Genomic DNA, 26211 nt, shown 5'->3' on the forward strand with positions numbered 1-26211 from the left:
GGCTTCAGGTGTCCTCAGCACGTTTCTATGCGCTTTCCAATCATCATACATTTGCATGTAACGGATAATTTCATCTAATGCACCTCTTTTGGATATATTATGGATTTATTTATAGTGCTAATCAATTTGAATAAAAAAAAAAACTATTCATAATCCAAACTAAATAAAATATAAAATGGATCACTATACACGCACACCCCACATTGCCACATATGACATTTTGTTTGACCTTTCGTATTCACAGAGGAAAATAAATCACAAGGACAAGGACATGAGCTGGACTATCATGAGGTAAACTCCAAAATTTCCCTCTAGTCACTTTTAAAAGAAGCAAAACTGATGCCTTTTCCCCTCATCGTCTTTGAATGTTACTTGTTAAACCTCGGTGATTTTCTCAAACCTGTGACAGTTGATTGTTTAATCAGATTTGTTTGAGTAAAACCACGAGGTTTGCTTTTTTGATCCGTGACGCAGTCTGTTTTGCAAGACTGCATATTCTCATATTCCTTTGAAAATTGTAACAAATTTAAGCGTTAGCTACATATCTGTTGACCCTTTACATCCTCTATTCGCAAAAGTGGTGAGTGTTTAGTTTAGCCTTTCAATAAATATTTTCAATAAACACGCCTTCTTTTTCTTGACAATGGGAAAACTCGAATGATTTTCTCTGTCGTGTTCCTGTGTGTGTTCGCGGTAAAACACATTTGCTGTTTCGTTTTCCTGAAGCAGACCACCACAGCTTGCTCCACACAAGACAAGGTAAATCATCCCCTTTATTTTATATCTATTTCGATATAGTAAATTTATGTATGCATGTATGTGTGTGTATGTATATATATGTGTATATATATGTATATATATATATATATATATATATATATATATATATATATATATATATATATATATATATATATATATATATTCTTTACTAAACACTTGTATATTTCTGCAAGGATATGTTATATATACGTTTTCTTTCTCTAAATGATCGAGTGCTAATTGTGCAATTCTTTGCTTCGCTTGAAAATGTCGGACAATTAAACCTTTACGTTGAGAATATAACAACACATTAGAAATATATGATTGAGTTACTTGTTAAAACTAACTTTGTGTGTGTATATATATATATATATATATATATATATATATATATATATCACTCTCATGTCTCAATTTTTAGCTTTTTCCCCTTTCCTCACTTGAAACAAAATTTTACTTTTACAACCACAAAAATAAGTTTGCTTTACTTCTTGTAAAAAGAGAGTATAGATATATACCATGTTCTCGATCAATCTCATCATGGAAACTTAACCCAGTCAAGTTAACGTGCACGTGCCAATCTGCATAGCTGACTCTGTTAGTGGAGTTTATAGGTTTCATTTCTGGTTAACTCTACATTAATGCAGAACTATTTTCGCAGAAATTACCTCGTTTATTGTTAAGGAATATGAAAAAAAAAACTAGAAAATATGTGCATGAATCTGTGCATACCATGATTGTCAATGTGGTAAGATGTCTTTTAACATCACTAAACACTAAAGATGTTATGTTATGTTTTTCACTAGTGATTCATTGTGTCACTGGTGTTTTTTCAACATCACATTATTAAAAATGTTGAGAGACATAATAATTCATAGATAATAATTCTTTTACATCTGTTAAACTCTGCAACACGCACGATTTAAAGATGCATAAGGAGATTTAGGAAAATGCTAATATTCACCTGATATCACTGAGAGCCTGTATGCCCCAATGCAGATCACCATCCAAAGCCACACTTCCTGAACGTGCACTTGACAACATAACTACAATACATTTAGTAACATTCTTTTGTCGGAGAGAAATCTTTATTAGGGCTGCACGATATTAGAAAAATCTGACATTGCGATGTGTTGTATTTCTGCGATATACTGTATCTATACTGTATCTATACAATTCCACAGCACTATTTCCTCGCCGCTATCGCCACTGGCTTGCATGGTTTGGGATCTTTAGAGCTACGCATCGATGGATTTGCTCTTCAGTGTTTGGACTCAGTAGTGACTATTAAACCACACTGAACTGAGCTAAGCTGAACTAAAATTCTGAAAATTGAACTGACAATGTTTCTATTTACAATGATCTTCTATGTGAAGCTGCTTTGACACAATCTACATTGTAAAATCGCTATACAAGTAAAGGTGAATTGAATTAAATATTTGGAAAGAATGTTTGGTCAAACTTTATTTTAAGGTTCAATTCTCTCTCTTAGTAAAGCATTATGACTTTTGCTTCAATAACCTCCTTATGTGCTCCTTATTAGTTATTAAGGTAGTTTAGGTATTGCATCAGATTAGGGATGTAAAATAAAATCACACAATATGTGCTTTATTATTAGTAATAAGCAGCCAATATCTCAATAGCCTAGTAACAGAGTAATAGTTAGAGTTGGTATATAAAGTTTTATCAAATGTATCATTTTAGGTTGATTCGGGATGATTCTGTAGGCCAGTGAATCATGCAGAAAATGTAATAAACATATCACAAACATTGATAAATGCAATAAAGCAAAGATCAAAGTGAGGTGAAACCTGCATGCTTTATTGTTTTGTAAATGTAAAATTACACTGCAATGTCCATTTGGCATTGCAGATCTATGCAATGTGACTATTGCGGATGCAAGAGTTGCGATATCAATGCTGAAACAATTTATATTGTGCAACCATAAACTTTATAGTACAATTAGCAATTACAATGGGAATAATTTCAAATGAAGATAAGTTGTTGATGTTTGCCTGCCATTCTCTGTCTGAATCGCCAGTTAGGGCTGCACAATATATCATTGTATCGTTAAAATATGATAATTCGCCATCGTCAAATCGCAGGATGTATGCAATGTTAAGTTTGTATTTTAATTCATCATTTGCTTGTTTTTAATGCCTGCGATTGTATAATGTCCTTAAAAACATTCAGGCATAAGAAATTTTAGCATTTGTGACATTAACAATGATTAATTTTATGGACGTATTTCTATCGTTCAGCTATTGTACTTGAATACCATTAGAAGTTGGGAAATGATAAAACACTTGTTATTTTAATTGTATCTTGTGTCTTGATTGTATTTATAGACGGTTATGCATGAAAATACTCTCAACACATGCAAATACAGAAATGCACTGCAAACAGCACAGAACACAACATGTCGGGGGACCCCAAAAATTGTAAAGATTGTTTATTAGATTTTATGGAGATGAACTCCCACTGCAGAATCATTACAATCGATTTAACTATTTTTTTTTTCAAATAGAGGTATTGAGTTATCTGGTGCAGTTAGATTCATATATCGCAATATATATTGCAAAATAAAAAAAATTTCACAATGTTAAATTTTCCCAATATCGTGCAGCCCTAGTACCAATGACGTAGACCTTTCTGTGTAAACAGGATACATAGGGGTATGCAATTGCATATTTTGACAGGCAGGTAAGACAGCCTATAGTTAGGTTCGGGCTAAATGTTTTGAATGGATGAAAATTTTCAGCCCTACACCTTCCACCACATATTAAAATGCATAAAAATACATTTGGACCACCTTATATAACCATCAGGATATAAAGAGACTTTCAGCCATTATATCAAAATTGCTCCTGAAGACGGTCACCTATTGCACATTTAAAATTTAAAGGTGCATTATCATTATTTTTATCATCATTTTTCTGATGTTTAACTTTGTGCTGTGCTGAAAAAACATTAAGAAATAGTATTTCATAAAAAACGTTTAATATTAACAAAAAAGTTATTAACACTAGTGATAAAAAATACATGTGATCTTTAAATAAATGTACAAATACAAAATGTATATAAATCATTAAGCTGTCATTTATGTGTTTTTATAATTAAAAGAAATTGAGTGAGATCAAGGTTTAAAGGGGTGGTGCTTTTCTAAGAGTTTTCTAGGGCTTGGTTGTGTTTAAAGGGTGAAAACAATGTGTGCTTATGCTTCATTTGTTAAAAAATCATGTTTTTTCCCTCACATATTACAAAAAACTGTTCATTTCATTCTGCTATTTGGCCAACTTGAAAAGACTCGTATTTCCTGGTTCCTCTAAAGGCCTGCCCTCTGATGGCTCTGATTGGTCAGCTAATAAGCAGATCAGCTCTGTGTCAGTAGCAAATGTCATGCGTCTTACAGAGCATTGCTGTGTAATGTCAGTGCAGCCGTATCAGTTTGAGCCTGAATCAGACAGAAAATGAAGGGGACACAGCTGAACCTCATGCCTGATCTCTAAAACAAAAGTTGACAAGTGTCTTGCATGTACGTATATTCAGGTTATGAGCATGTGTAGTACAATGAAACATTCACATATCTTTTGTGAACTCGAGTTCATTACATCAAATGTAGAACGCATGGAAAGCGGCCGCATAGAGAGGGCCGCTTTCCTCAATCACACTTTTTTCAATATCTAAGTGTGAACTTTTGACATGTGAATTAGCTTGCAGATATATTGTTAACCGTGTCAAACAGCATTTCCTGTTGTTTACTTCATTGTTTATGTCCTTGCTACAGCATACAGTTAACCCTAGAAACTGCATGTAAAATATGAATTTTAACAAATAAAAGCTTCTTCCTCTATGGTTGGAGCTGCTCCTTTGAGGAGAAGTTTATGGTCAAATCCACCACTGAGAACTGGGAGAGATTCTGGAAGCTGTTCTTATGTAAAATGCCTTGCACATCGAGCTAGACTATACAGTAGGGCTGCTCGATTTTAGGAAAAATCATAATCCTGATTAGTTTGGTCATAATTGTAATCACGATTATTCAAAACGATTATCAGTTGAAGTCAAAATTATTGTGCTCCTGAGAATTTTTTTTTATTAAATATTTTCCAAATGATGTTTAATAGAGCAAGGAAATGTTCACAGTATTTCCTCTAATATTTCTTCTTCTGGAGAAAGTCTTATTTGTTTTGTTTTGGCTAAAAAAAAGCAGGTTTAAATATTTTAAAACCTCTTTGAATGTCAATATTATTAGCCCCTTTAGGCATTTATATATTTTTGATTTTCTGCAGTAGAAAGTACTGTTATACAATGACTTGCCTAATTACCCCAATTAAGCCTTTGAATCGCTTTTTGAATCTGAATGATTGTATTTTGAAAAATATCTAGTAAAATATTATGTACTGTCATAGCAAAGATAAAAGAAATCAGTTATTAGAAATGATTAAAACTATTATGCTTAGAAATATATTGAAATTTTTTTTTCTTTCCATTAAACAGAAATTGGGCAGGAAAAGGGTTGCTAATTTTCTGAAGAGCTTATAATTCTGATTTCAACTGCATATATACAGTTATTTTCCTCCCTGCAAAGGAAAGCAAAATAAATACAATAGAATAAAAATATGAAACAAACTGTGCTTTAAGCATCTTTACTGTAAGAAAACACTTTAGCTACAAAAGTCCTTCAGTCAAGAGCAGAAAGGGATTTTCTCCTTGTTGTTTGATTAATAATGATGGAAACAGTCACATGTCTTTTAATTCTCAACTCGTTTGTTCATCACATAAATGAGGGTTAATATGAATAATCACTAAACACCGCGTTTTGACACTTAAGCTTCGCTGTGCTGTTCACACTACATGACTTGACTTTGTGTCTTTTGATCTCTGTGGTGTTCACACTACGCAACACTCCGTGAACGATCCACAAGAGGGGGGTCACACACTACATGATCTGACAACATCTCATTCCCCATCAGCTTATTCAAGCTACCAAACCACAGCCAATGAAATTTTAAGGGAGGAGTCGTCAGAAAAAAGCTGAACACTATTGGCTGCTTGTGTGCTGATGACATCACTGACAGCTTTTCAAGCTTTGGAGAAAGCATTTAAAAACATCGTCAAATCAGCTGATTTATGAGCGGATTAATCACTCATCTGCAAGGTTTGAGTGGATAGATACACAGAGTTTTTAATTTTTGTAATTTTATAACTCTTTGAAATAAAACTAACATATTTATAACACCCTGCCATTTTCTAACTATCAGTGTATTTCTTTCTGACATTGTTATTTTATTTTTTTTATTACAAAACAGTAAAGAACTGAGCATTTCTGCCTTAAATTACCATATTGGTTAAAATGACTGCATGTATGTCTGATACTTTTCACTGTGACTTTAAATATGTCTGCATTTTCTTGCCTGGCAACTTCCTGCTAACATAAACAAAACTTTCTGATGGCAAAAACATTAATTTACTTCAGATATCTTTCAAAACAGCATATTCTGTGGCGTGAAATAGCTCCTGTTTGAAAGTGAAAATGAAAGCCAAGCCTTTAAGTGTTTTAGTATCTTAACTACATATTTATAGGCTGTATTACCAAAAAAAGATTATATTTTTAGGGTAATGGTGTCATTAAATATGATGCCAGACATTCAAAGCTTAATTTTAATATCTCAATAATAGCTTTGAATGTAAATATGTTGTGACAATATGGCGTTTATATAAGAACGGTCAGAATGAGCAGTATGGTAATTCTAATAGTTACAGAATTCTTGTTCCACTGTTAATATATCCTACTCTCATGTCTGTGCTAACGCAGAATGAAGCGAGTGCATCGATGCCCATTCTGACCAATCACAGATGTTTCTGCTGAGCTCCTGAACACACAGCCATTCAGCTCATGCTGATATGCTCTCTCATTGGCTGTAGCTCGTCACTACATCTGACCACACGTGGGGTTAAGTCGGCCGACTGCTCTGGAATATTTAGCATGCTGAATGTTGGATTTCCGTCTGCGAGGTGTCGGCGACGCGTCAGCGAGCCTCGTTGATGCGTTGCTCAGTAGTTCACACATAAAGAGCGGCGAGCGCCGAGCACCCGCAGATTTCTTCCCGATCACAGCCCGATCTGTCGGCGAGCTCGTTAACTTCCAAATCGGGCTCAAATCAGGCTTAAAATCCTCTAGTGTGAACTAGGCACTACTTGACTATTGAAGCGCTCACGTTAAGGATACTTTAGATGTGTGCGCTCTGCTCATCACAGTGTGCGAATGAGACCAAATGCTGATCGCATGCTTCTGATTGTGTCTGCGCGCCGCACGCACACACACACAAAGCATGCGGTCTTTTGCGCTTTTAAGAGCAACAAATGTGTACAACTGGAAAGGGGAGGGTATATGATGCAATAATCGTTAATCTCGATTAATGGTTTTTCATAATCGTTAGAGGCCGAAATCGAAATCAGATTTTCGCGTAATTGCACAGCCCTACTGTACAGTAACTTCTTTTATAAATCTCTGGAACATAATTAAAATTGAATTGTAACCTATTTTCTCTGTGTCATGTGGCTTGGAAGTAGAGCTGTGCAATTTATCGAATCGCAATCATAATTTTAAACGTTGCGTTAGCTAATCAATTAGCAATATGAAATATGTATTATTTAAATTCTCTTGCCTGCGACCGAACTATGTGGAAAGCCCACAATAAAAAAAAATAAAAAAAACAGAAAAACGTGGACTGGTTGGGTGATGGCGTCTGCCTCAGAAGCATTAATAGACTAATTAATATCAAAGAAAAACGGCACGTCGATATTATGGGAATATTTTGGTCTCAAAGTCACAGACACCAAGCAAAACCTGGTACATGTAATTTGTAAAAGCCGTCATAGAGTTGTTGCCACAGCACAAGGAAATACTACAACCAGCACCTAAAAAAAGCAGCACAGGTGGCTAAATGAGAAGTGTCCTGCTAAAAAGTTAACTGAAAGTATTGCCAGTGATACACAATCTTGTAGCAAGCAACAGCAAAGTACATTTCAGAATTGTTTCAGCAATGTTAGTTTGTTGAGTGTTGAGTTTAACTTGTTTAAAGAAAGGTAAGGTCATTTTGTTTGTGCTTACTGTTTGCTCTAGAGAAACATGAGTGTTTAATATCTAAATATTTAAAAACATTTAAAAAAATTCTTCAAGTCTGTTAATGTCCTTTCAGTTCCTTTTTTAACTAACACGCCTTGCTTTATAGCAGTAAGAAGCTACAATACAGATCATTGAGCTGAAGCTTGACTACAAAACTAAATTGCAAATCAAATAGAAATCGCAATATCTGTCAAAAAAAAAATCACAATTAGATATTTTCCCCAAATCACACAGCCCTTCTTGGAAGCCCAAACACACAAGCAGGACCGGCTCCATGAAAATAACACCATTTGGACAGCATTTAACAATTCTGATGTTTATTAGCAGTGGGCAAGCCAACTTTTAGGTGCATTCAGCATTTTACCTTTCTTTGCTCCTTCAACTTTACGGCGCTCTGTGTCCATGCCCCTTCACTGTGCGTTTCTTGAGTTGTAAACTGAAGGGTTTATGACATCATTATTAACCCAGATGTAAATTTTGTAGTCCCCAAATTTTGTTTAATGTAGGCTTTGCTAAGGTAACTCTGTCTGCCTTTGTGTGAACTTTGAGCGTCTAACATTGAAAGATTGTTAATGTTTAGATTTATTTTTACATTACACAAAAACTAAAGTTTAAAATATGATGTCGTAGTGGAGCCCCCCCCCCCCCCTTTAAATGTTAGAAAAAGAAAGATAGTGCCATACCAAAAGAGGCTGAATAGCCCTTCTACAGGAAACTAAAGCCAAAAAAGAAAGTGAAATGAGAGCCCCTCCCCCACATACTGTATACACAAAATGTCTCTCAAGTCTCTAAATCATGTTTCTGTAATGCAGTGATCACAGTGTGCCGCCATATTCTAACCTTAAATCAGTCATCTTCTCTATCACCTTATCTCTCTTGTTTTCTTCCATCAGGACTTCCTTCCTTTGGAGTCATGGCAGCAATTTCTACTACAGTTGTGAGCACCCAGCGGACCTCCTCTGGAACCTGGACCACAGGCATCTGTGACTGTTGTTCTGATATGAGCACTTGTAAGTCACCAACTGTTTTAAAACTGTTTGTTTTAAATATCCCTGTCAAGATATTTTGTTGTGTATTTTGTTTTATATTTTCCCATTTTGTTCTATAACCCATATATATACACTATTTTTTGACATATATAAATATGTTTTGACATATAAATTTGTTTTGACATTTGCCCTTTAGTGTTTGGACTTCCAGCAGTGAAATTAAACCACACTGAACTGAACTAAACTGAACTTCACCTCTGAGAACTGGACTGACACAGTTTCAGTTTACTAGAACTTCTGTGTTAAGCTGCTTTGACACATTCTATATTGTAAAAGCGCTATAGAAATAAGATGAACTGAAATGAATATATACCATATTTGTTTAATGCTAAATATATGCACAATATTTGCAATAAAAGATATGCTGTAATAATTCATAGGAAGAATTAACAAATTAGTCTAATAAAGTGTAAGTAATCTAGAACCCAAACAATCAATGTATTATAACAATATAAGTATTTAAAACTTGAAATCAAATCTGAGTTTAATTCACTTAAATAATAGAGAATAAAAGAACAAGGCCTTGGTAGCATGTGCTGAGAAAATCTCATAGTTATATAGACTGGAGAAGTTGCGTCTTTCTATGTCAGCACTAAAGGGTTACACGTGTCCTAACTACATTCAATTCATCTTTATTTCTTTACAGTGCTTTTACAGTGTAGATGGTGTCAAAGCAGCTTAACATAGCAGTTCATGGAAATTGAAAGCTTAATATAGAAGTTCTAGTAATACATGCTACATGGTGCTGTGACATGCTATAAAAGATAGATTTACCATGTTAAAATTAGTTTTTGTCCTAACCATCTGCCGTGTGATATTTCTTAAATATCTGTGATGTGTGATATTTCTATTTTATAAATGCTTTTTATTTCTGCAACATTGCAGCAGAACAACAACATATACTGTACTGCAATGACAAAGATCATCTCAGGTACTGATTTTGTGCTTTATTCAGTGTTAAACGCTCCCAATGTGTGTTTAAATCCCATTAAACATGACATTGTTATATTACTGAAAACAGCAGCAGATAGAGAAAATCAAATAACTAGCAGATGATTTGAAAATCAATGTCAGTCACAAAACTGTGATTTAGTGCACACCAACAACATCAGTCACTCAGTAGCCTTTTAATACTGTTAAAGAGGTTTTATGTGTTTTAGCTAGATTAAAAACCTTTACCATTTCATTGGGAGTGCAGTGGCTGGTATTTAAATGTTAATATTAATATTATTATATTAATATTAAATGTCGTGTTTGGTTCAGACAGACAAATTGCTTGTCCCTGGATTTTTGTTGCATCGCGTGTTCTTATAAAGAATATATATAATTATATAATTATTATGAGAATTATATATAATTTACATCTACAAAGTGTTTAGTTGGGTCCGGGTGAAGGCTAGATCACGTCAATATGACCCATGAAGCAGAATAGGTGGAGTCTGATAAATTGAGACAGGATATGAGTTACGGTTTTGACACTCTTGGAGCAAAATTAGCAGATCATCACTTGGCAAATACACCAGCTTTTGGAATTACCATCTTATACAAACTTAAAGACATGCATGTAAAATATTTGGGAAAAAGCCCAGTAATAATATCTGAATAATTTCAGAAATAAAAGTGAACTATTCATTCATTTTCTTTCAGCTTATTCTCTTATCTATCAGGGGTGACCACAGTGGAATGAACCGCCAACTATTCTGGCATATGTTTTATGCAGCGGATGTCCTTCCAGCCACAACCCAGTACTAGGAAACATAAGTGAACTAGTAATATACATTTATTAAAATTACATTCTGTTACGGCCAGCTCGCTCCCGACCGTACCATAAAAAGGATCAGACACACAAAAAGATATATAATGAAAAAAAAACATTTATTAAAGGGAATAATAAAGTATAACAAACTGTCTAGGGATTTGAAATAAATAAGAAAGCAGGTGAAATTCTCTCAACTAATACAAAACAAAACATAAGACGGCAACACAAAAGAGTTGGAGCAAAATGACCTCTCTGTGGAATAACGGTCCAACAGAGGAAGTGCTGTTCTTCACAAAAAATTAAAATATATACTTTCTCCACCCATAAATTAACTAATTAACTGTGACGTCACATGGCGAGGCCACCGAAAGGTAAGAAAGAGAAGACAGGGTCGTAACAATTCATAAGAATAATAATTAATATAGCAAATAAAACAATGTTCACATTTTTCATACACCAGAATGATCACTTCAGCGTGGCCATTTAAAGATGACTGCTCCCCTGGATTTTACCTTTTAAAATTTTTTTTAAAGAAAGTCTCTTTTTTTTAATTTCCTGATATTAAAATAGGATCCATATTCCTCTCATTTTGAGGCTCACTGCAACATGGCGTAGAAGTGCAGTTTTTGTTTTCGCAAATCCACCAGAGGCTGCTGTGTACACATTTTCAGATCACAAATTTTTCTCGCAAGTGCCTTTTGCGTCTGTTGTTCTCGCGTAAATGTCAACTGTTGACTAAATGACTGACTGACCAATTGACTGTCCCACCCTCCTTTTCTTTAAACCCAACCAATAGTGTTTTCAAAAGCACCGATTGACCTGCCCTCTCACTTACCTGAACCCGTCCATATGGAAAAGCCATACATACGGAGGTAAGCGGTCAGCCATTCTAGCTACATAAGAGGGCAGGGGCAAACGCCATGTTTGAGACCCATCATTTTAAAAAGGCTTGAATAAACTCCACCATAAATGCATGAAATAAACTTACTTGATATTTTTGACTAATGAGCTGTATTTCAGCTTCACTCGAGTCTGTCTCTGTCACTGTGCTGTTTATCTGACGTAACGTAAAAAAAAGCAGATGGTGGGCGGGGAGAAGCAGCTCACTTGCATTTAAGTGAAGTTTCATAAACTAATTTCGAGAGGAGCACGTGATATGATTGTGCACCGCTGGCCACTCATCCGTAATCAGTAATAATCCAATCAGAATGATCCTAGCTTAACATAAATGGATCACTTTCTCCTCATTGCACTATCTTCGTTTTGGAAGAATCCCCCCTTCCACCCCATCTCCTCCTTTTTCTCCCGTTCTAAAGGGGGAGCGATCGAGACCTGACTGATCTCGGTTCTCCTGATATGCTTCTAGACCGGGCGGGAGCCCTGGGCTCAAATATCTCCGAGCTCAGGGTTCTCTCCCGGGACAGCATGCCAAACCTGCTATAAGTGCCAAGCATATCTAAGTGGGAACTCTTGAAAGCCACAGGCTGCAAAAACAGCTACATTGTACTCGGACACCAAAATGGGCAGATTCTGGAGGCTATAATAAATAATCTGATGGGTATTTTGAGCTGAAACTTTATAGACACATTCTGGAGACACCAAAGGCTTATCTTAAATCTTGTAAAAGGGGTAAAAAAACAACAACAACCCAATTCACCTGTACCGTATGTCTTTGGACTGTGGGGGAAACCGGATCACCCGGAGGAAACCCACGCAATTGTGGGGAGAACATGCAAACTCCACACAGAAACGCCAACTGACCCAGCCGAGGCTCGAACCAGCAACCTTCTTGCTGTGAGGCGACAGCACTACCTACTGCACCACCGCATCACCCTCATCTGCTATGGTAACGTCAAATAAAATAGTTACTTGTTACTGTAAACACTTGCCCCACCTCTTGAGTTTTTCTGATTGGTCCACTGCTTGGGAACTGACATTGAGCAGCACTGCATGTAAAAGTTGAACTATGTTTCCATCAAGTGTGTGTTTACATAAAAACACAATAGAAAGTAGTGCACTGGAAAAGAAAAATATGCTCTGTGTGAATGATCCTGAAGTCTGAAAGCTGCCAAAGCGAAACGAGACCACTCAAGCAATTGCTGATGAAAGACGAACTCAACACAAAAGCAGCTGAGCGTTCATTATGCCACACTCCACCACTTCCTGTAAGAAGCAGCACTGTTTGATCATACTAAACACATTTTAAAGCATCATGAAGCCCCCCTGTCTCAGCACAGGGTTTTCATTACTTCAAGCTCTGTTCATCTCTGTTTAGGTGGGAGTGTCGAGTGGTGAAAAAGGAAGGGTTGGCCTGAAAAGGGGAGTTTCAGTACATGCACTACAGCTGATTTTCACAGTGGCAACACGTAGACAGTGACTACGTATACAGACATCAGTAACCGAATTATTTGTCCTGATCTGAATAAGACAATAATATGATTAAGGTGTTTACATGAGTTGCTTTTGGAATGTTCCTTTCATGATCCTGTTTCACATGTTATAGCACATAATTCAATTAACGTCTAGTATCCACGTTTCCTCCAGAGTGTCATGTAATTTTGGATGTTTTATTCTTAATTTGTTGACTTTAACTGCAGTTTGGCACTTTTACTTTTATTCAGGAACGTTTTAAGCATGCCCCCATGACAAACGAGATATTAGATGCGAGAAACTGCTGGAAAAGTGTATGTCTTTAAAAACTGAAAAGTACTGCTGACGATACTAACTAACTTTGCCATCTGAATAAACATTAGCAAGAGAACACTGATCACACACTTACCAAATCTGTAGAGACCGGACAAGCAACACAAATTGGAAACCGTGCTTTTTTTAAAAAAAAAGAAGACAAGTGTCAAATCCGGATTTCATTATTTCCAGAATCGAAAAGCTCTCGGGTAAAAACTGTTCATTACAAACACATTTTTGTTGCAAGTTAGCAGACCACTGTAATTCTCACATGTGGCTCCACAAGCTGGCAGTGCTCTCATTGTGGGAAAATGGAAACAAAACCTTTATTGCGGCACATTTATAAATGCAACACTGATAACCCATGTCTCCAAACAATTCTACTTCTTCCATTTGTTTTAATTGTGGTTGACATCACAACCTGGCTCTCTGCCGTCTTAACACTGTAACAGGTAAAAACAGCCTTCGAAGCTATCATGCATATTAATGAAGTTGCACCTCATGCACAATAGAGGGCGCTGATTGGTTTGAACCAAGTCTTTTTCATGAATTAATGCTGAAAGCTCAAATTCGTCACATTGTACCCGCCGGTACAGACATCCAGTCTACATGCTGGAATTTACACAAGGATCTCATGGCCATGACGCAGCTTCAAAATTTATTTTCAAACCAGAAGAACAAACTTGCTCTAACAACCAGTTTTCACTTTTTAGTAGAATATGTGTCCTAATAGTGTTTTTAGCAGAGTGGGACACATACATGACTGTCACCATCTCAAAAAAAATGTCTTATGGTGTTTCGTGACCCTTTAAGGTTGTTTTATGAAGCTGCTTTGTGCAGTTTAAAGGGCCATGACACCCCCCACTTTCGGTTAAAGTCTACTTCAGAATTTTTTCAAAAGATGCATGATTAATGGGCGTGGAGCTCCGCGAGCATCGGGCAGGAGTGGGCGTGGCCAGCAAGGGAGAAGGGGAGCGAACAAAGCTAGCTCACAAAATGAGACAAACCGTGAGACGCATGAGTTTATAGTTTACAAAGTTAAAATGCAAAGAAATAAATAGTGATTTAATGTCCTGCTACTTTTGTTATTCGTAATTTCATATACACATAACCACAATTTATATCATTATAAAGATAAGTGTGTTCATGTAAACCCTATAAATGAGGACTCCTCCCTCAATCCCCGTATCCAGCAGACTCAGTGGAGCAGGTCTCCTGACCTGTCTATTTTAACCTTTAGCCCTGCTGGTAATCTGGAGGATTTAGGCAAACACAGCAGCACAGTGATGTGTCTGAATGTGAGTGAACTCCTGATAAAAGACAGCGTCCGCCATTCTCTAATTCTCGTGCTGCTCTCCCGACAAAAATGCTAGCAGCACACACACAGCTTTGCTGTATGATCGGCTCTGACAAGATCGCGGGGGAAAACATGCAACAAACCCCGTGGATCATGCAAACAAACACATATGAGCCTTCATGAACGGCTAAATACTGTGTGCCCGTGCCGTGGGTTCGTGACGTGTCTCACAGCTCGGGCTAGACTCTGGCTGGTCTGGCAGGTCTCATGAATAATTAAGCAGCCGGCTCTTCTCATAGGATAAGAGAACTCCGCTATGAATAATAATGAGAAACCGACGCGTCATCATTGCACTAGCAGTACTGCGCTACGTCGCCCATTTTGATCCCGCCCTAAAAATCATTTTAAACCCGGAAGCTGAAATTAGCTGACAAAAGCTCAAAATTATCAAGTGTCCCCCACAATTAAAGCTGACAGGTGCTAACATTGTCTTAACTGATGCTCAACACACAAATCTGTTAATATAAAAAAAAAAGTTATCCAGGGTGTCCTGAACCTTTAATAAAACGTAACATGTTAAAGCATATTTGGTGTTTCTCTATTTTCTATGAAATCAAACCTGAGGGTTGAGGGTGTGTGACGTCATTAGCATGTCGCAAGATGCGATTTATTGTACCAATTAAATAAAAGCTTTTTTCTTTGTGTTTGAACACTTTCTGGGTCATAGGATGGAGGGCGGAGGATAACAGGAAGGTAATTAAAGAGGAATGCGTCTCCCACGTCTGCTTGTGAACTGAACCACATCAACAGCTATAAAATCCCTAATACAACCAGTTTTGCAATTTGTTCATGTATTTTGTGTGTGTGGGGGCATTTTTTTTAAGGATCTACTTATTAATGATGATGTTTTAAAATTGTGTAAATGCTGAATCCAGGTGGGTCAGGGAACAGACTATATAGATATGAAATCATTGCATAAATGCAAAGTACGTACAAAACTAACAAATCCTAACGTGTGTGTTTATTCAGGTTGCTGTGGCTTCTGGTGTTTCCCATGTATGCAGTGTCAGACTGCGTCTCAGTTTGGCTGGTGTTTCTGCATGCCATTGCTGGACTGCTGCATGGTGGTGTCCTGCTGTCTCCGCAAGAAAATGAGAGAACAGTACAGCATTAATGTGAGTTCTCACACACTGCTACATGTTTTTGGAGATGAGTCATGTGTATATAAATATATATATATAAAAGACTAATAAGGTGTTGCAAAGTAGATGCAAAAATACATGAAACACTTGCAGCTTCCTGTTTTCTCTTCTAGGATATTATGAATGACGTTATTCACTAGTAAGCTGGTAACTTTTAAAAAATAATCAGCTGTCCATAAGTGAGAATGTGATATATTTGAGTTCAGTAAAGAAATCCTAAAGAGTGCATTGAAGCTTTATGCTTTAGTAAAGTGATGCACAGCGCTGTGATTGTTTCTACATGAGCAGCTCATAATGCAGGTTTCTTTAATTGCTTTGTTACTATTTTCATAGGTAAAGTATACATTTTCAAATCTCTTAGTACCAAACTTGAAACAGATAACATTTGTGAACGCCACTAGTCATTCTTACAAATCCGGTGTCATGATTTCATTGTGTTTGCACATAATTTCATTCCACTTAATCAGTCTTTCAGAACACAAAGTCATTGTGATATACAGTTAGAATTATTAGTCAGAATTATTAGAATTATTTGACGAAACCCCCCCCCCTTTTTTTTTTTTATATTTCCCAAATGATGTTTAACAGAGCAAGGAAATTTTCACAGTATGTCTGATAATGTTTTTTTCTTCTAGAGAAAGTCTTATTTGTTTTATTTCGGCTAGAATAAAAGTAGTTTTTAGTTTTTTTGAAAACATTTTAAGGACAAACTTATTAGCCTCTGTAAGCTTTTTTTTCGATAGTCTACAGAACAAACCATCATTATACAATAACTTGGCTAATTAACCTAATCTGCCAAGTTAACCTAATTAACCAACTGTAGTTAAGCATTTAAATGTTACTTTAAGCTGTATAGAATTCTTGAAACATATCTAGTAAAGCATTATTTACTGTCATCATGGCAAAGATGAAATAAATCAGTTATTAGAAATGAGTTATTAAAACTATTATGTTTAGAAATGTGTTGAAAAAAATCTCTCCGTTAAACAGAAATTGGGTAAAAATAAACAGGGGCTAATAATTCAGGGGGGCTAATAATTCTGACTTTAACTGCATTTTGTTTCGAGAACTAACGCACACAAGTCCTTTCAGACCCTAAGCTAACACTAGCAGTGCCCTACTGCCACCTTTACCTCAGGAATTGAGAATGTTTGCAGCCGTTTTAACAGGTTTTGCATTAATAAATTTTTTATAAAAATAGTGAAGGTCCCGCTTTTCCCTCTAGCGTTCCGACCACCCTGTTCCAGCACAAGGCTGCCTAGGGGCAAAGCAGCCATTAAATCCTCTAATTTTTAGACGTTTCTCGGTTCCTCGTGTCTGAAATCTTATCATACCCTTAACATTATCTTCTCATCTGTACAGTGCTTAGCATAATTGAGTACACCTCATTTCGAAATTGTATATTTTTATCCATTTGTCAGTGAATATGCAATGTATTTTTGGTGCATTTAAACAAAACAGATTTATTAAACAGATATATTTATTAAAATAACATTTTAGTCACCAAACTTAGAAAATGTAGAAAATTGAAAGATAATACAATCAAATAGCAGCTACAACCTACAAAATGTCAACAAAATTTTTACATTTTTTTGCTTCTTTTGATTTTGCCTTTTTTTAAAAAATATTTGTATTTAATATTTTTCTATAACATCGTTATCATAAGTTATTTTGTTAGATAAGCTACAGATTTGGCTTCAGTACTGACTAATGTATATGCACATATAATTTGTCAGCATGCATGCACATACATCTAGGTGCAGAGAACATTTGCTTTAATCACCAAAACAAAACCTTTTAAGATCTTTTTTCAACTTTGTTCTTTAAACTGTTGGTTCATTCGGTAGCAAACAAAACAAGGTACAGGTGTCAAATCACCCTCGGTGCTAAAGTAATGTTACTGTGCTTTTTTTTTTTCTATGTTTTTCACACTTTACAGAAATGTGTGTGTGTGTGTGTGTGTGTGTGTACATGCATATAAATACCTGTTTGTAATTCTAATATTTCTAATTCCAGTTTATATTAACAGCTATATGTTGCATCCATCACATATTTTATGTATACAAAATTTAAATATGAACTTGTGTGTGATATGTAATTTGCATGCAGTTTGCATTTTGTACTGTATTGTTGTTTAAATTTAACTTTGAAAGTTCTACTTAGGTGGCATAGTGGCTCAGTGGTTAGCACTGTCGACTCTCGGCAGGAAGGTTGCTGCTTTGAGTCCCGGCTGGGTCAGTTGGCGTTTCTGTGTGAAGTTTGCATGTACTTTCCTTGTTGGCATGGGTTTTTCCAGGTGTCCACAGTCCAAATACATGCACTATAGGTGAATTGAAAAAACTAAATTGGCCGTAGTGTGCTGTACAGTATGTGTGTGAATGTGAGAGTGTATGAGTTTTTCCCCAGTACTGGGTTGCAGCTGGAAGGACATTCGCTGTGCAAAACATATGCTAAATAAACTGGCTATTTACATGGCAGACTTTGTAAGTGCCAAAACTGAATGCTTTACTAGCAAGAAATACGGTTAAAAGACCATCTGCAGTGTGAGGATAAATATCGAGTCTCCTCCATTCGGCCTCTTAACTTTCTCTTTACTTTCCTTTTACTCTTCTTTATTTTCATGGATAAGGAAACTGTGTTGCTCGCACTCCACTGAAGACATCCATTATGTAACACCGGGGAATGACACCAACAACAGAAGTTTGGATCCACATGCAGGTTTATTAGAATAGTCAGGCAAGCAGTGGTCAATACCGGCAAACACATGTATGAGGGAAATTCAGAGTCGAAGTCAAAACAACAGGCAGTTGGTCAGAGGCAGGCAGCAAACAGCATTAAATAAATAAACAAGGCAAAGGATCAAAAACACGGCAAAGACAGACAAAGGAAACGCGTTGTAATGTCACTGTGACGGATAACAAGACTCGGCAAACTGAAGAAGTAAATGTGTGGCTTAAGTAGTGTGTGTTAATCAGTCTTTGAAAGTTCTCAGGTGTGCGAAAGTAATCAAGCTAAATGAGGAAGCAGGTGTGTGGGCGAAGAGCATGTATGAAGTTGAAGTCCATTTACAAACACATTTGTAGTTCTGTGAGTGAGAATGTTTTCCAGTGACCTCTGGTGGTTAGAGATCGCTGGTGAATGTGACACATTAGCCTACATATTTAAATTTTTGTGAATGCAAAAAATTGTTTTTAAACCTCTTTCTAAATTCAGTTATAATATCCAGCAAACAAATAAATGAACAATATTAACGAAGTGTGAGTTATATCCAAAAACACATCCTATTCTTATGCCCCATAGGGTGATGCATACGTCTCCAAAACCAGACAAATAAAAACAAACTAACTAACGTGCTGTGCGCTGTACTTTAGACCTGCTTTTAGATGGTCAATGACGTAGTCTATTTTAGTTCTTCAAAATAGCAACACACCAATGATGCTCCTTAACACACCTCTATATATATTTATAAAAAATAAATATGGTGACAGGCCTGAAATGGAAGAGCTGTGAGTTCTTTTACATTTCATTATTCCATTTCTGCACCTGAATATTTTTGACTCTATGGATAACCATAAACCACTGTTTTTTTTATTTATTTTTCTCTTGCTTACAATTTGTTTATCTTTATACACAATTCACAGCTTTACAGAATCACCCCATCAATCTAAATTAATCCATCTGGTGAAGTTATATTCAAATTACAATTATATACTGCAAAAAACTAAATAAATATCACAATGTCTGTAAAAAAAGAATGTTTTGGTGTAATACTATGTATTTTTTCAAAATTGTGCAGCCTTACTTGTTAAATAATTATAAAATTACATTACCAAATACACATTATAAAACTATAGTTTTCATTGTTTCAATTCGGTAAAAATATTCTTCTTTAAAGTTACAAATATACTTTTTTTGTGCCCAAATGCTTTAAACTCTTGAAAATGCCTTTAAAACACATGCAGATGATAACGTTTCACTCTGTTATTGGTATACTTTGCCACGACTCCAGAAATCTTATGTATTCCCAGCTGTTGCTGATTAAGTAGTATCCCAATTCAACATTGCATATCCTGCAATGTGACTTGCAGACACACACATTATGATATCGATGCTGAAACAAAATATTGTGCAGCCCTAGTAACAAGCACAAAGCATCAAATGAGCAGTGGTGGACCAAGTACAAAAGTACAGCAACCCTAATAAAATATTGCTCATGTACTCCTCATCAATTTGATGTGATATGGGCTTTTAATGCACTTAATAATTAATAAGTATGAAGTGCTTATTGATTAATTTTTATTTATTTTTTGCTCAAACACTGTGTGGTGCTATCAAAACTTGTTAGAACAGATAACTACAACTACTACTGATAATATATGATAATTCAAGTGTGCAAGCAAGTGAAACTCTATACAGTATATGTACCATTCAGCCTAGTATATAAATATCATTTGCTTGAGTGTATGCTGACATAAATATATATACAATAGAAAAGCAGATGTGCATTTGAGGATCCTATGTAAACATGCTAGTTTAATATCTATGATGCACATGACTGTGAGGGAGATGCATTGTGAATAATACGTATTAATTTAACAACTTAACATTTATTTTATTTAATTTCTAAATAAAAACAACTCAGTTTATGTTGTAATACACAAATATGCACATGTCCACATTAAAGGATTTTTTAGACTGTACATACACTTTTTACAGCAGATTTTGCCCAGAAACAATTAACTATTCGTGACTATTTGCAATGATTATTCCTACAGTTAGTCTTTAGTATGTACTATTTCCAAAATCAGCCATGTGTCTAGCCTACTCAAGACCCTCAGACCATTACTGAGCTAAACTTTATGCGGAGAATTGCTTTGATAAGGTCATTTGAGTCAGTGAATCATTAACTGGAGATTTGCTGTGACCAGATTAATTGAATTAGTGAGATGTTAACTGGAGACTTGCTGTTAAATAATGGCAGGGGAAGAAATAGAGCAGAGAGGATCAGATGGCAGCCATAAAAAGTTTATTCCAAAAACACAAACAACATAATCCAACTGACCAGAAAACAGAAACAAAAACTACACCCATGTAAAGATAAGACCTGACAAAGAACAGAGGAAACACAAGGGCTCATATACTACAATAAACTAAGGGCAAGGGGAAATAGAAACTAAACCGAACTACAAACTAAAAGGCTACAAAACAAGCAACATGACCTCCTTGAACACATTTGCTAATTAAGAGGAAGATTTGTACTATGTAAAATCAGTTTAACTGTTTCCGTAAACTACTGCATAAACCACAGTCTGTATTTCATTTTCTGATTTTCCTGATGCAAATTACTACTGTAGAGAACTACAAAATCTTCCTGAATGTGTTTCCTGGTTAAATAGATAGGGCAGACATGTCAAACTCTTTGATACTAAAAGACTGGGCATTTTTATGGAGGGCAAAGCCACATAAAGTCTGTGTACATACAATAAAAATGTGATTTAAACCTTGTATGAATGCTATAAACGTCGATTAATGATTGAAATGTATTATACTCCTGAACCATGTTTACCCTCCACATGTAAGCTGATCCATCTGAACTTTAACTCCGTTATACTGCTTGAAGTTGATTGGTTTAAAAACAGGTTATGATTTGAAGTCCCACAATAACCCTCTGGTTGTTTATTTATCAAATAGGTGGTGTTTCCCATATGCTTCAGTTAACTTGTTTTTGATATGTGCTTTTTCTCTAAACTTTAAACAAATATAAATCTATCTGTAATCGTTTATAATAGTCACAGATGCCTTTAATCCTCTCAAATGTGCATTTGTTAACATGAGCATCTGTTAATTTTGCTGTCTTCAGTAGTTTGTTGCTTCTGTTCTTTTGCAGTTTCTTTTTTTTCCATAACATGTGGACAAAGTAATGTAGGAGGAATTGAAAATACACTGCACATACAGAGTACTCTGGAAAAGATTATTCAAAGATGATTTATTGGATTTACTAGTTTTTTTTTAAAGTAAGTGGTTGTAAACAATGTATTTGGGCTGACTTTAAACAAGAAATTAAGTTGAACATTACAAAATGTAAAATTTCTTATTGTTTTGCAGAAACTTTTTTTCTAGTTTTTCAGTGCTTTTGATACACTTGGCAGTAGATTGTGCTTTGCTTGTACATTATATGGTTACAAAAATAAGATAGTACACTTTTTTACTTAAATTTGCTTAACTTGCACTGTATGAGTAACTTTCACATCCTCATAAAAAAGTTACTTTTTTAACTTTTCTTACTGGAACAATGTTGCAAAAGCATTAATGACTCATCCTGCACTATATGGTTTTTACACCAATCAGATGCATTACAGAATTAGGATTTCCCTCCGCTTATCCACCCTTGAAACAGATACAGACATTTGTAATATAAGGCTGCATTTAAACTGCACATCTTGATAGTCAATTCCATTTTGCGACTTGCATTGACAAGTGAAAATCAGATCTACCTGCTTGCACTGCAGACACAAGGGCACATCGTTTAAATTTCCACATATGAGCAGGGCCTGAATCTGATTTGGGTAAATCGGAACCCATGTGATTTCTTCCTGCTTACACGTACATGGGCCATACCCTATTTGTGCCACATAGGAGAAAAAGTCGGAATCGAGTCACTAACACCATGCAGTGTTAATGCAGCCTAAATGTCCGAGCTGGTTTTGGAGTCATTTGGATGTTTAACTTGTATAAAAAAGTTTTATTTTATTTTTTTATTTATTTTTTTTTAAGATTACATCATTTGCATTTACATTTATTCAGTTATAAATGAGGAATAAAGACATAACTATGCTTTTAGCATTAACAAAACTTATTATGTTTTGTTATTTATTGTAATATGTAATATTAACATGTCAAACACTAAAACGTTGCTGCTGCAGATGAACTTTTCTAGTCATCTCAACTTACATCGGTTATACTGACTAAACATATTGACATGACTAAACTCAATAAGGTGCAAGACGTGTATGGCATAACTTGTTGCAATTTTGAAACCAGAGCAACTCTAATTTTTGTGTTTTTTCACATTGTTTAAATGCATGCTTTCTTCATCTTAGGGGGCTTTTTTCAGTTTATTCATAACGACTTGCTTTTGTATAATAACATTATTACTAGTATTATTTATTACATGCATATTTATATTTGTTTTAATGAAAACTAGTGTAGATTTGTCCACCTGTTGGGTTTTGGAGACGTATGCATCGCCATATGAGATCAGGACGTGTGTTTGGATATTACTCCATTGACCACACTTTTATTATTATTATTGTTCATTTATTTATGAATTTAGAAGTAGTTGTGAAACAAATCTTTGCGCTTAAAAAATTTATTTTAGATATGTAGGCTAATGAATGTCATAATGAATGTGGGGTATTAATTATCTACTTATCTTTTACGTGCAGGAAGCTAAGGTCAGAAAGCCAACATAAGTATGATATCAGTTTAATCAGTAGATGTATGGCCTGGTAGGAGGTGAAACTAAAATATAGACAAGTAAAACTGAAATATGTGAAGAGGATAACTTTAATCCTTAAAATATGTTACTGGTGAACTTGTAGGCAGTAGAGGGAAAAAATAGATAAAAGGGGACACATGTGTTGCTGTATGACTGACAGACCTTCTTTGCAAAGTATAAACCTTTAAAAGACATTTCGGTAAGACTTTGTCTTCTTGACCATTGAGAGAGCCTCTTTAAAGAAAATAGTCACTGCAGTTATGACTTTTTTTTGTCATATTTTTTATTGTGCATCAGAGAAGTGGTTGAAGTGGTTAAAAGAGACTCAATATATAGTAGGGTTGGGTCGATAGATGATGTCATCGTACATTGCCGATGGCCGATAGACATCACAATGCTAAGCTGCCATCATGATCTTCCACCCCGGAGGATCACACAGCTCCATTTACAGTAATACATCTTAGTTTTAAAATGGTATTTTCGAACAAAAACTGTCCACATCCACACTGGTGTTTCATCTAGCATTTCTGAAAAGCCCTCCTTTTACACTTTACCATTGAAAGCGCACATTACATGACCACACACAGACACAGACACGTTTTCACTGTTGATATTTGTTGACAGATAATCTGTAAGTGATGATTTTGTTCGCTGTGACTCGTTGGATTGAAACACTTCTTTATTCGCACATCTTTTATGCGATTTAATCCAGTTTTGCGCATGAAGTTAATTCGCATTTTTGGAATGTAAACATAGCTACAGACATTGTCATGCGCTCGTCTGAGCTCCAAGCAGTGCTTTGAGCACAAAACCCTAGAGAGCAGTGCACGTCGGACAGTTTATCAAGAATGTACCGCTGGATAGCATCTCAGTATAGTTGTTAAACGTGATATGTAATTAATCTTGTCTTTATCTAACGACTCTTCTGTCTTTTTAATCTATCAGGTGATGTGTGACAGTGTTAGTACACTGCTTCATACTTTCGCTTTTACACTTGTACTTAGTCATTTTAGCAAAAATCTCAGATACTGTTGGCTGGTTTCTGTTAGTTGTGCACCTTTTTTACCAAGCAAGTTTGTCGACTCCATTATAATGACACTGATCACTCTGCCTATTTATGCAAGAGTCCTGCGGAAAAAGTGATTGACAGGTGGTAATTTGTGTGCAACTTATCTTTATCTATTTTTTATTTAATTATGTGTAAAACAATAACCATGCAGGTCAGGTAGTTGAAACATTAGGCTACAAATAATTAATTCCCTGCCGCCTATGATGACGATGCCATCGTTCATCACGATGTTTCATATTAGACATCGTGCGAAGCCAAATTGGTCGACCAACCCAACCCTAATGTATAGGATAGTTCACCCAAAAAATGAAATTCTGCCATCATTTACTCTCTTATTTTTTGTTGTTGATACTTTTGTTAAAAGCTCTTGTTATCTTTGTTCACTGAGGTTTTTATTATCCTAATATTTTAGCCAAAGTTTACATGAACATGTAGTATCATCTGCCGGCACAAAAAACTTTTCCAATGTCTTAAATAAACACCCTTCAAGTGGTATTCATGCCAATCTACTGATACCATCTTTAGAAAGCGTAATACAAAGTTCAGGTCAATTCAAGCTTATTTTACAGTAATGATTGTTCAAATCAGCTTTACAAAAGGTGCACGTTATTGCATTACAATCAAAATCATAAAAGTTAAGGTGTGGCGGAACCAAACGTTTTGAGCACATTTTCCCGACAAGCAATATGTGTTCTTACCCTTGGAAACCATGTGGCAACTCCAATGATAACCACAGCGATATGCACTACCAGTACTTCTACTGAGCTATTAGTGGCATTTAGGGCTTACTATATCACTGTCAGAGTCAGAAAGAGCTTTATTGCCAATTATGTGGTGTTTAGTAATACACTCTCTTGCACTCACTCCATATCTCAAGCCTCCATGATTTCCGGGATATTTTGTCTAATTTGCAGGCATCAGGGAGCCATTATGAATATGCAGGAGACAGAAATGTGCATCATTAACATAAATAAGGGTTTAACATGAGCAGTGTTAAATGATGTTTTTCTTTCTTCCTCAGGGTTCATGCTGTGATGACTTTTGCACTCTCTGCTTCTGCTATCCATGCGCCTGGTGCCAGATGTCCAGAGAAATTAAGACTCGGGCTCGTTCCGGCACCACCGCCACCGTGGTCACCCAGCAGATCAGATATTAGAGATGCGAGTTTGCTGTAAGTTTTCTTAGTTGAGGTAGAAGCTGAAAGTGAATGTCTCCACCCAATGTTGATACATAAGCAGACAAGTTGTTTTATATATATCGTAGGCTTCACTGCTTTTTCATAGTTTGCTTCGCAGATTTTGTAACACATTTATTGTATTTTTATATCGTTTTTATTTCAAAGTTTGTATATTGAAGCTAAGAAATGTTCTGTTAGATCACTGTCAGTTAACTTTGTGATCGCTGATATTAGTTTGCAGTTTAAGAACAAAAATAAAATGATGTGTACTGATCTGATGCAAAGCTTTCAACACCTTTTTCAACACCTTTAATCCTTCCACCACCCACACAGTAATGGTTTGTCATCTTCACTTTTTTTCTTTCTTTATGTTATGTATAGATTGTGGGTTATGTTGAGATGATAGCGTGCCACCAAACAGGCCCTGTGCAAAGTGACCAGCTTTTTTTTATCATTCTGATGCTCAACCGGAACTTCAATACACTCAAACATCCAACCCAGACTCATTCTTAAAGTTTGGTCCTATATACATTGCTGGAGAGTGCCAAATACATCTCAGGAGATACTTTTTTTTGCAGTTTTTT

The 26211-nt window shown here is 35.7% G+C and overlaps 1 protein-coding gene across 5 annotated transcripts; it reads left to right on the plus strand.

The window, feature by feature from the left end:
- Positions 1–25905, plus strand: ponzr1 (plac8 onzin related protein 1). Of its 5 annotated transcripts, none has more exons than XM_073906947.1 (5): positions 1–291; positions 727–759; positions 8785–8901; positions 15711–15856; positions 25472–25905. In XM_073906947.1, the coding sequence occupies exons 3-5, from the start codon at positions 8805–8807 to the stop codon at positions 25604–25606; spliced, it is 378 nt and encodes a 125-aa protein (XP_073763048.1). In that variant the 5' UTR covers positions 1–291; positions 727–759; positions 8785–8804; the 3' UTR covers positions 25607–25905. The 5 variants fall into 5 exon arrangements, with proteins under 5 accessions (XP_073763048.1, XP_073763049.1, XP_073763047.1 ...); XM_073906948.1 differs by having other exon boundaries at positions 730–759; XM_073906946.1 differs by having other exon boundaries at positions 241–580.
- The last annotated feature ends 306 nt before the right edge of the window (positions 25906–26211 follow it).

This window comes from Danio rerio, chromosome 7 (genome assembly GCF_049306965.1).
Source record: "Danio rerio strain Tuebingen ecotype United States chromosome 7, GRCz12tu, whole genome shotgun sequence".
NCBI classification, from domain to species: Eukaryota; Metazoa; Chordata; class Actinopteri; order Cypriniformes; family Danionidae; genus Danio; species Danio rerio.